At 43.2% G+C, this 12097-nt stretch overlaps 1 protein-coding gene across 1 annotated transcript in view; it reads right to left on the bottom strand.

Annotated features, from left to right (window-relative positions):
* Positions 1-9395: 9395 nt before the first annotated feature.
* Positions 9396-12097, bottom strand: part of SLC7A5 (solute carrier family 7 member 5) — a 63028-nt gene continuing 60326 nt past the window's right edge. The window contains exon 10 of the mRNA XM_048870892.2: positions 9396-10326. Within this exon, the coding sequence (XP_048726849.2) occupies positions 10271-10326 (56 nt within the window). The 3' untranslated portion in view covers positions 9396-10270. The remainder of the gene's footprint in view (positions 10327-12097) is intronic.

Genomic DNA, 12097 nt, shown 5'->3' on the forward strand with positions numbered 1-12097 from the left:
CGAGTCCCACACTAGTGTGCTAACCACCAAACCCCACTGCCTTCCTCTGAAAGGTTATGCCTGCATCTATTATTCCCACTATCGAAAAATGCACCTATTTTCTGGTTACTTTCCTTATATTTTAGCACACCCCCATAATACAGGGATTTTGGAAATTAACAGCGGGCAACGTTTTCACATAATGGTCCATCTGCAGCCTGCTCACCACAAAAGCATTGGGATATATGTTCTTCTTATGAGATTTGTTTCCATGTGGTGGAGACAAGAGATTTAACTGTAAATTAAACACAAGATACTCCTTGTGCTGATACACTGAAAATTGCCATGTACGCACAAGAGACACTAATGCAGAGTTATTTCGCCTTAAGCATGTACCAAACAAAGCTTCATCCTCTCCCAAACCTCCCACTTAATTATTCTGTTATACAATGTCTTCATATGAAAGAGGCCACTTTGGCTTAAAATGTCAGGGGACAATTCCCACAAAGGCTTTGATGTCTGCTTTCAGAGCCAGTACTACCATTCAGCCATGCTTATATGGGATGGACAGTTACTAATGGAGGAGAAGTCAAAGGTGACCTCCAAATGGAAAAATAAACTGGTCCCTGTCCTTTTATGCTTCTTTTAAGTATGATGCAGAAAAAGGTGTGAAAGGTTTATGATCATTCCTTAAGAACATAAGAACAGCCATACTGGGTCAGACCAAAGGTCCATCCAGCCCAGTATCCTGTCTACTGACAGTGGCCAATGCCAGGTGGCCCAGAGGGAATGAACCTAACAGGTAATGATCAAGTGATCTCTCCCCTGCCATCCATCTCCACCCTCTGACAAACAGAGGCTCGGGACACCATTCCTTACCCATCCTGGTTAATAGCCATTAATGGACTTAATCTCCATGAATTTATCCAGTTCTCTTTTAAACCCTGTTATAGTCCTAGCCTTCACAACCTCCTCAGGCAGGAGTTCCACACGTTGACTGTGCGCTGTGCAAAGAAGAACTTCCTTTTATTTGTTTTAAACCTGCTGCCCATTAATTTCATTAGGTGGCCCCTAGTTTTTATATTATGGGAACAAGTAAATAACTTTTCCTTATTCACTTTCTCCACACGACTCATGATTTTATATACCTCTATCATATCCCCCCTTAGTCTCCTCTCTTCCAAGCTGAAAAGTCCTAGCCTCTTTAATCTCTCCTCAAATGGGACCCATAATCGTTTTAGTTGCCCTTCTCTGACCCTTTTCTGATGCCAATATATCTTTTTGTTGTTACCTTTTGACTTTTTGGCTAGCCGTTCTTCAAACTCCTTTTTGGCTTTCTTATTGCATTTTACACTTAATTTGTCAGTGTTTATGCTCCTTTCTATTTACCTCACTAGGATTTGACTTCCACTTTTTAAAAGATGCCTTTTTATCTTTCACTGCTTCTTTTACATGGTTGTTAAGCCACGGTGGCTCTTTTTTAGTTCTTTTACTGTGTTTTTTAATTTGAGGTATACATTTAAGTTGGGCCTCTATTATGTTGTCTTTGAAAAGTTTCCACTCAGCTTGCAGGGATTTCACTCTAGTCACTGTACCTTTTAATTTCTGTTTAACTAACTGCCTCATTTTTGCATAGTTCTCCTTTCTGAAATTAAATGACACAGTGTTGGGCTGTTGAGGTGTTCTTCCTACACAGGAATGTTAAATATTATTATATTATGGTCAGTATTTTCAAGCGGTCCTGTTATAGTTACCTCTTGGACCAGATCCTGCGCTCCACTCAGGACTAAATCGAGAGTTGCCTCTCCCCTTGTAGGTTTCTGTACCAGCTGCTCCAAGAAGCAGTCATTCCTACCCTATCCTTCCTACCTGATTGTTGTCCACGTTAGAAATTCAGGTCTTGTGAACCCTGGAACATAATGAGGGTGATGGGGAACCAGCAAAATTATACCACCACAAGAGAGAAATCTGCACAAATTTGAGAAGCAATTTTGTGGGACTGTCTAAAACTGCTTTTTGTTTAGTTTTGTCTACACCTATTTAGCTTCAACACCTAAGTAACACAGGGTTGAAAGGATGCCTTGGTTAAAGATTCAGTAGCCCCACCCTTTCGATTAAGAGCCAACAGCGCACATGCCTGGAGATCCACAAGTCATTCTCCAACAGAACCAGGGACAACTGGACTGGGGAGTGCATACTTATCTGCATGGTATTTCCAAGGGCCCCAAGGCAGGAACCATCTTTATTTTGTCTCTTGCACACTACAGATGGACGACATAAGAATAACTCATTTTTTTAGAGTTTTGCCTATGTTAGGTGTAAGTGGAGCTGCCATCACTTCCCTTGAGGGACCTACCGCACAGCCCAATGTATCTCACTGAAAGTTTGCCAGCCTCAACTATCCCTTTAGTAAATTGCATCATCCCTATATTTAATTATCCTTGCACTAATTTATTCAGCACTAAATTATCCTTTTATTTATTCCATCTACTCCTGTATTATACACACTAGTTCCATCCTTGCGAATTCCCCTTTCTCATTAGTGTTCACACCCTTCAAGTATGTGTAAGCTGGTGTCATGACCTGCTTTCCTTGTCTCTTAGCCAAGCTATACATATTTAGCACCTTTAATCTCACCGCATATCTTCAAGCAAACTTAACTCTTTTTTATGCTCTTCTCTGAAATTCCCTCCAGTTTGCAGAAAGATTTCTGCCAAGGTCTATTACTTCCCAACTGCAGGGCACCATCCTTCTGTTTATGCTGCTCAAACATGCAGAGGGTTTTTTTTAGGGGGTGGGGTACTTTTATCACATGATAATCTGTCTCACTGTCAGACCTAGGTCTCTTACAGCATTACTGCTTTCCAGATTTTTCCTGCCCATTGACAAGTCTAGCCCCATCCATCAGAACACACAGAAATGAACAACAGTCATGTGGATCAAGATTCAGGAGTTATGACATCTGGGTTCTTTTTCAAGCTTCAACAGGCTTCATTGACTTATCCCAGGCCATATCACTTCTCTCTGCCTTCGTTTCCCCATCTGTAAAATGGGGCTCATAATACATAGTTGACAAGGGAGTTAGAGGACAAAGCCTCATGTCTGTGAGGAGCTTTGAGATCTTCTGAATGAAGCTGATACGGAAGTGCAAATTATCTTTGTTATGGTACATTACTATGCCAGCACCCATCTGCAAGCGGAACCCTTGAAAATGCAATTCAGAGGTCCATGTCAGATGACGTCATTAGGTTTGTTTTTGCTTTTTTAAAAAAAAAGACAAAGCAGGCAATTTTTTGCAAATAAAAGTTTTCAAGGCAAAGTCCAGCAACAACACTTACAATTAATATTTCTTTGATCAAATAAAAACCAAAATATTTTAATGTAACAGATTTGTTAACCAGAAACAATAAAAGAATTGAGAAATACTAGAGAAAAATAATACACTGCATTAGACATCTCATTTTACAAGGCAATTTGATTAAGTTACTAATGACTGATAGAACAGCACTCTAGGACGATCTTGGAATAGCCATATTGACAAGAACGCAAACATTGTAAATAGCTCTTACTGTAGAAATATTAAGACTAAAGATATTTACCCATTAAAGTGAACAGAAAATAATCTAGATCAACCATAAAATTAGTATTTTAAAAAAAAAAAACAACCAGGTGTAACAAAATCCTAACCTATATTTAGATTTTTTTGTTAAGAAAATGAAAACAACAACAAAAAACCTGTATAATCTTTAAAAGAAAAATTTCTAAAAAGTCAGATTATTCACTAGGTGCAAAATTCACCTGTTTTTGTTCAGAGGGCCAGCGCGAGGACTACACAACACTTCAAACTCCCTATTTTAAGGGCTTAAACGGGACTTAAGTCTTCACGCTGTCCTTCTGAACAAACAGGGGGCAAAGTTCTCCCTATACGTGAAATTCATCACAGTGTAGAAGACCCAAAGCCATCTGCATCACTTGGCCCCTCAACATGAGACTGCATATGGCACGCCGGACATTGTGCAGAACCTCTGTACTGGGGTGAATGTCACACTAAGGGAATAATTTAGGTATAGAGTCTCCCTCAGACTTTTCCAATTAAATTCAATATTTAAAAAAATATTTTTTGTATTAAACACTACAACTGGAGGGAGAGACATCCTTTCTAACGCAAGGAACAACAGTGATAAAGAGCAACTAAGGGCAGGACCTGTGAACAGCAGGTCTCTAAAGGGCCATCATCTTACACTAGGGACATCTAAATATTCCTCACTGTTCAAAACAATGGTTCAACTCTACCAGTATTAGAAACATGGAGAACCCTATTAGATGGGCTGCCAGTTGCCGCTGTTACCTTGAGCACCGTCACTCTGTTCAAAGCAGGTCTGACTGACATCTTGCTTAGACCACCAGCAGCAGCCAGTGCCCATCTACACTACAGCTCCCAATGCTGCAGTGGAGAGAATGGTGAGAAACCCCCCTACCATGGACTGAGCCAGAGTGAGGCTGAACACCTGTCACTCCCAGTGGAGTCAGTGAAAACTGAGAGGAGTTAAGCATCTTTCATGATCAGGCCCCACAAACCCACTTGCTACTGTTCTCATGCAGGCAAAATTCCTATGAAAGTCAAGAGACCAAATTCATCACGGCCACAACTGGGTGTGCAGCCTCCATGAAATATTCAGCAGCCTAGGGAACTTTATAACTTCCATGGGAGTTTCACCTGAAGGAGTGTTGAGGTTTGGCCTGCAGTCAGTATCTTGAACTCCATTGTCCCCACAGGAGGATGCCACTTCCTGCAGCTGAATAAAGCAGATACTATGTGGGCTCCCAGAGTGAATACAAGGCTGTCATTGACTCCAGAGAGTCCTGCTGATGTTAAAAACGTCAGACAGCTCACTGCAAGAGCTTCAGCAAAGGTCCTGGAGGAAATTAAAGCCATCTCACTTCTGGCCTGCCTCATTTCAGCTCTAAAAGAGGACTCAAACTTTAAGAACATTGTTTCAATATATTTTTTAAATTAAAAAAAAAATCGTAGTGGTTCAACAATTCTTTTAGCCTTCCCTTTGATGTCACTGAAAGGGGAGTTACGCAACCGTGCCTCGTAGTAGCAGCTCTCTGGTGTTTTGTAAATGGTAGCGTTTGGAATTATTACCACTGAATACCATCTGTTTAAGGTTTCAGGGGGGTTTCACAGACAAAAAGGAAAAGACCTCCCAGTGACACCACTAAATAGAAAATGACCCTGTCACGTTCAGACAAACCTAAATATGCATTCCAGAAACATCTTCAAATCATCAGGTACCTTCTTCCTTCCAATCACTGCCAATGGCCAAGTTATTTATTAATCTGTAGCTTTGAATAATACACGTAAACTGAAAGACCGGAGAGGTGGAACAGGCTATGTCACGATCCAGCAGTGGAGACAAACTGACCCCAAGAAAGCCACACCAAGGAATTTCAGTTATATTCCCATCTCAGCTGTCAGCATTCGCTTGAAGCAGGGAAGAACAACAGAGCAATTTAATTCGGGTTTCAATCAAACTGGATGATCTTTAAAGTTTGCTGGACAGCAACAAGGTATGTTCAGTGGGTGCTACTAAAAATAAAGCTCTGTTTACCACAACATGATATTCGGAAGGGGAAATGCAGCATATACTGCAGGAAGTTTAATCAACCAGGATAACTTTTTTTTTTTAATACACCACCACCTACAGCATTTCACCTGCCCTCCAAAATTAACACTGAAGTCCCAGTTAAACCCCTGACACCATCTCGATGAAATCCCAGCTGGCCTGGTTTCCTTTGCATTATTTTGCCGTGATGGATGTGGGTAGTACCCTGGAAGGATGACGAAGGGCATAGTCTCATTTCAATTAGGGTGGATGTTTATGGGTTAGGGGGACAGAGGAAGAGCCCTATAATGCACTGGGGAACATGCCCATTGAATCAAGCACCCCTCTCCCTTACCCTCTAGGTATCAATAAGGCAAGGTTGCCATGAACATGCAGTGACAATTATTTCCCTGCAATTAATCCTAAAAACTAGTTGCCATGGTCCCATACACTCTATTCTATTAACACTACAGTAAGTTGTAGCTGTTGGGGCCACAACTGCACAACACTATGCTACAAAATTCATTTATAAGATACTTCCCTGATTGGGGAAATTGACTAAACGGCAACAGCAATTAGTCATTAGTCATTTACAAGTAACAATGACACTTTCACTGTGGTTTCGTTTGAGCGTGTGCAAGGAGAGGGTTAACCTCTCTCTTTTGGGTCACCCAGAACATACAATAGGATGACTGATCATGGGCAAAACCATGTCTAGTCTAGATGATTTACATGCAGTCTCTCCAGACCCACTCTCAGCGCCTCATGCCCCCTATCAGCTGGCACATTTCACCCTGCTTTTGATCAGAAAGGCAGCAGAGGTCTTTCACTGGATGTACTCTCTCCTCCCATACCAAAACTTTAGCTTAACAAGTCCAGCCTCAAAGCTGGTATCTCCAAGCTTCTGAATGATAGTTATGCACCTCAGCATTGGGATGTAGATTCTACTGAGAGCATCTATATTTGTTACAGCAATTTCTTCTCTTTGCCCGAACTGCTTTCAACTTTTTTTCTCCTCAAACAAAATTCATTCAGTTTTACCCCTTTACCCATTCCCTCTCAAACCCCCAGAAATACATACATCTAGGCCACCATCCCCTGGATGAAGAGGACTACCTGGGATTCCCTTCCAAGACAATCAGTCTGGTCCCTGAAAGATGAACTTGTACACTGGGAAAACTCAGAATGAGATTTCAACCTTGGCCTACCAGATATTCCTCCTGCATCATCCTGTGATGATACAGCAGTTCCGTTTTTATGATATAGTTATTGCCATAGAAACAATGGTGATGTCACAAATGGAGCATTGTGATTTCACCACAGGAGCACGCAGACTGACACAAGAGAAAATTTTTCACCGTTCGCGGATGTTGGGAAGGAAAGTTATTAAAGAGAAGCAAGCAGGTGGAAGTTTTAATTAAGACTTGTTAAAAAAATTAAAAACGAACTCCCCAGTGTGAAAATCCTCCTTTACACATAGGTCTTAAAGGTTAAACAAGAGGAAATCCATTTTCATCTATTCTTCACCCCTGAAGCTAGTTCAGAGATGGGTCCAAACCAAGCAACGCCAAAACTCTGGGGAGGTTTGGAGCCGGATCTGAACTTTTTGTGGCTTCAGCACAGCTACTAATTTACTTCAGCTTGGGGTGGGAGAGGGATGAAAAACCCTCTCTCCTGCCCCCCCGATAATTCTGCAGTTGGCTACATGGCACTTAAAGTCCCTGCCAGCCAAGGGGGCTAGAGCCCAAGTCAAGAAATTCAAGCCTGGTACCCCACGTGGCTGGTCCTAAGAACACTAAACCCTAAAAGAAAAGAGAATCTAGCACTAGTGAAAGGAGTCAGATTGCCCGAGGTTTCCCCTTGCTGTCCTGCCACAGCACCTCAACCTTGATCTGGAGGAGGAGGAAAAGAGGAGCTCAAATTCCCTGGCCCATGAGTTGTTCACCTGTCCACTAGGAATAGGTCTGAGACCTACCAACTCACTTCACATAGTTCCCCTCAACAGCTATCGGATGTGTCACTACCGACCCAGGCTGGACTGGAACAGGTGAGCTAGCAGTGAGATGTTTTACAGGACAAATGAGCCATCCACTCCTCCACTCGTACTTTCTAAGAACAAGGAGAATTTTTTTTTTTAATGGCAGCAACAGTGCTGTTTATATAACTTGTTGATTTAACTACAACCACCGGTCATTTTCTCCAGATGGTCTTAGGAGATGCTGCTGTCTGGAATTGCTACAAGCTGCCTGCCCTCCTGGCAACACAGCTTCATAAAAGGACAGTGCATCGACTAACGGCTTCAATATGCTTATTGCCTTTCTTTCCAGAAATCTTCCATGCTGACAAAAGAATGCAAAACAAAGCAGAGAGACACCTGACAGAGGCAGAGTTCTACATCCCTAACTCTACAGGGTTACTACTTCAAAACATCTTGCTTTACAAAAAACCAGTACTGCAGGGCACAAGTTTAATTATCTTTTTCTAAGGGATGGGGTGGCCAGGCAAAAGCATAAAGGAGACCCTGGAAGTGACCAGAACAGCTCACGTAAGGAAAATATGCTTTTGCTTTTAAAAGAGACCACCACCTTTCACCCAGATGAGTTCAGGGCAATTTGTTACAGAATTTGGGGCCTGTGTCCTGCTAAAGAGACAGATTTTTTTTAGGTAAGGAAGCAACACAGTCCTTAACAGAATGATCCTGACTACATGGGAACATAACAGGTTACAGCACTCTGCATGCAAGCATAAGAGTCTATATTCAAGTTGGAATGGGAAAGTTGGCTCCCTATAGTCACCCAGAAAACAGAGAGACAGTCACATGGCCCATAGAACTGCAGATCCTGGTCAGCATCCAAAGCAGTGCCACCCTCTGGGAGGCAGAACATCCTGGAAAGAAGGTCTAATGCCAGCCAACCAGAATCTGGTGCTGCAGTTTTACGTGAAGGAGCACTTTTCCAGTGCATCGCTTCTAGGAATGGTGAGAGAAACAGAACATCAGTCAAACTGATGGTAGACAGGTAGCAAAGTGACCCCGGAGGCTCCCCCATTTGGGGACACTCATGTTTCTCTCCACCCCAGTCTTACCTAGTCCCATCTCCTCTTAATACACTTCTAGAAGAAACGGTGAATACTGCATTAATAAAGACATCACAGCAGCCAATACACTCACATGCAATCTGTGAGAGTGAGCTAGGAGAATCCATTCCAAACATTCTCTGTATGACTTGTTTAAGAGCAAGCATCAATTACACTGAATGCTGATGGAGTGTGCCACTTGTTGGCATGGCACTCAACTCTGTATGTGCTTGACTCGAACCAGTCTTCAGGATAACGTAGAATGCAGCCATCTCACCACCTGGCCTTCTGCTAATTTTTCAGAAGGCAGCTTAAACTTCCCATGAAACCCTGCCCTTTGGACCCTCACCTGTACACCAGTACTAATTTACAGGAGTAGATGATATGCATTCTGGGTACTCGAGGATAACAATGGGACTAGTGTAACTACAAAAGTAGCCTGGCATGCTGGCCTAATAATCAAGAGAGGGGAACAGCAGAAAACAGGCAACTGAGCGTGATCCAGATTGCTCTTTTCAGCATCAGAATGAAATCAAAATACATGTACATGCCCCATGCTCTCAGACATTCATTCTGCTTCACCTGGGCTTTCGCGGATCACTGCCATGGCACCTCACCGGCAAACTCCAAACCATCCTGGAGAATATATTTGTGTGAGTGTGTGTGTGTGTGCATGCGGGTGTCAATTATCAAACAACGCCTCTTGAACAATCTTTGCTTTGCAAACATCTCTAAGAATTTGCTAATATTTATTTTAAGTCAGTAAAAAGCAGAAACACTTGGAGTCCCTGAGGTGGGGGGAAAACCCAAAACTATATATATATATTTATATATATCCAATGGATTACAGTTTTAGTATCACTAAAAACAATAATAAAAACAATTCATGGGGGGCAGCGAAGAAGTGCCAGGGATCCAGTTAAAATCAGTGCAAGTCCTTGTTTCATACCAGCAGCGTGACTGTCTCAGTCCATTTCTTTTGTCTAGCTGTGGACAGGAGTGTTTAGCCTTCTGAAGATCTCGCTTGGTAAGCTGGTTGGGTTTGTTGCATTTGAAAGAAAATGACTGGGAGGACTGTTTTGCAGCCCTGTGGCAGTGTGAAATCCCAGTCCCTTGCACAGGCACATGTGGAACATTGACGGCATTGGAATTTCCGTTTCCTTGAGCAGATTCAGCTGCAGACTCTGTGATGGAGAAACTAAATGCTAACCTTAAATTAAAACAAGACAACAAATAAGCACAAACAGAACTGAAGTCCAGCCATCAGTCACACACACAGACACAGAGAGAGTGTGCCTGATCAGTTTCCCTCTAACTAGACGTGCTGGAGCCTCTTGAGGTTACCAGTAGAAACTCCTCTTCCTAGGCTAAATTCGCACCCCAAGAACTCTTCTTCGAAGTGTTGCTCAGCAGCCTGGCTTGTTGGTGGTGATGAGGCCAGGGAGGGGAAAGCAGGGCATATCAGGGAGTGGGGTCTCAGGGATGCAGCAGCTCTACCAAGGTGCTCAGGGTATCTAGATTTATGAGGGATGAGAAAGGTTTTCTTTTGCGTTGTTTTAAAATAATATTGTGCGTTTCCCCGAGCCGAACGTCTCTGCTTTTCCTCCTTAAGACTCTTGAGGAACCACTTCCATCAGCTTCTGGCACAGGACTGTCACGGAATCTGAATGGGAGGAAACAAGAGCGAGTTAAAGGCACCGGAATGCAAGTTTTACTCATTTCACCCTGGAGAGCTGGTTGCTTGTTTCATGATCCTCTGCCTCAAATGGCCTGACAGGGCAGCTGTCCCACTTTCTTCTTTCAAAGGAGTCTAAGTACTACATAGGTCTTCACTGCAAATCAAATACAGTAAGCCCTCGCTAAATGTTGTAGTTCTGTTCCTGAAAAATGCTACTTTAGCTTATACATGTTATAAGTTTTAAACAAACAATTTAATACTGTACACAGCAGTGATGATTGTGAAGCTTGGTTCAGGTGGTGGAGTCAAAGGGTGGAAGAGGGTGGGATATTTCCCAGGGAATGCCTTACTGCTAAATGATGAACTAGCACTTGGCTGAGCCCTCAAGGGTTAACAAATGGTTGTTAATGTAGCCTCACACTCTACAAGACAGCACAAATGGAGGGAGGAAACACAGCATGGCAGAGAGAGACAGAGACACACACTGTGTGTGTGTGAGAGAGAGAGAGAGAGAGATGCATTGGCCCTTTAAGTAGGCTGACCCCACTCTAAGTACATTGCCTTTTTAAGTAGATCAGCAAGTTGAGACAGCTGCCGCTGCCAGCAAGCTCAGTCCTCAGCCCTGTCATGTCCACCCCCTGCTCTGTGGGGATGGGGTACAGGAGTGGGGGAGGGGAGGGGGACACCCTGACATCAGCATCCCTCTTTCCCCCCTCTCTGAACAGCAAGCAGGAGGCTCCCAGGAGCAGCTCCAAGGCAGAGGGCAGGAGCAGCACATGGCAGTGGTGGGGAGGGACAGCTGAACTGCCCAGCAATTGATAGCCTGCTGGGCAGGTGCACAGTGAACTTAGGGGAGCTGCCAGTCCACTCTGGTTCCAAGCCCCCACCAGCTCGCTCCAACGGGCTGCTCTTTCTGCAAGCAGTGGACAAAGCAGGCGGCTGCCAAACAGCATTATAAGGGAGCATTGCGCAACTTTAAACGAGCATGTTCCCTAATTGATCAGCAACATAACAACAAAACAACGTTAACCGGGACGACGTTAAGTGAGGAGTTACTGTACCAAGGCCATACGCTGCCTCAGTCCTTACCCACGACTTCCATCTGAAACAGCAAGAGTTTGTGCATAGAATAAGGGTAAAAATTAACCCGATGGTGGTGTCAGAGTATGTGTATTGACTATGTGTACATTTCTAAATCCAGTCTTATGACCTGCATGCTCATGGAAATTATCAGTTATTACTGAACATATGTGCACATGCCATTTAACACCTGTGCATATAAGTAAGGCCCAGATTTCAGAACTGTACATGCAGTTACTGCGGAGTCAGAGCAACGGTGCCTACACGTTGTGAGACAGCATTTTTGCTTGCATGGTTCTGAGTATCTGATCCTGTTCATGCATTTTCCTTAAGAACACAGCGATGTTGCACTGTCACAAGCAACCAAGACAAGGGCAAATCAGAATGTGCAGCCCAGTGCTGTGCTTATACACAACTGTGCAACAACAAAAGAGGGGGGCACATGCACAGTGGAGCGGGGAGGAAATTTAATTAGGAAACATTTCAACTGCAAACTTATGAGGGGGGTATAAATTGTAAGATTTTTTTTTTTTTAAAATCATACGTTACCTTGACAGTGTCTTTTTAAAGTGTGTTTCAAATGGTTCTGTGCCCTCACTGCTACACTGAGTGTTCCCTGCACATGAGACAATCTTGGCAGATACAATTAATAGGGATTCTCTTGAGCTGGATCTGA

Source organism: Caretta caretta, chromosome 12 (genome assembly GCF_965140235.1).
Source record: "Caretta caretta isolate rCarCar2 chromosome 12, rCarCar1.hap1, whole genome shotgun sequence".
Taxonomy (NCBI): domain Eukaryota; kingdom Metazoa; phylum Chordata; order Testudines; family Cheloniidae; genus Caretta; species Caretta caretta.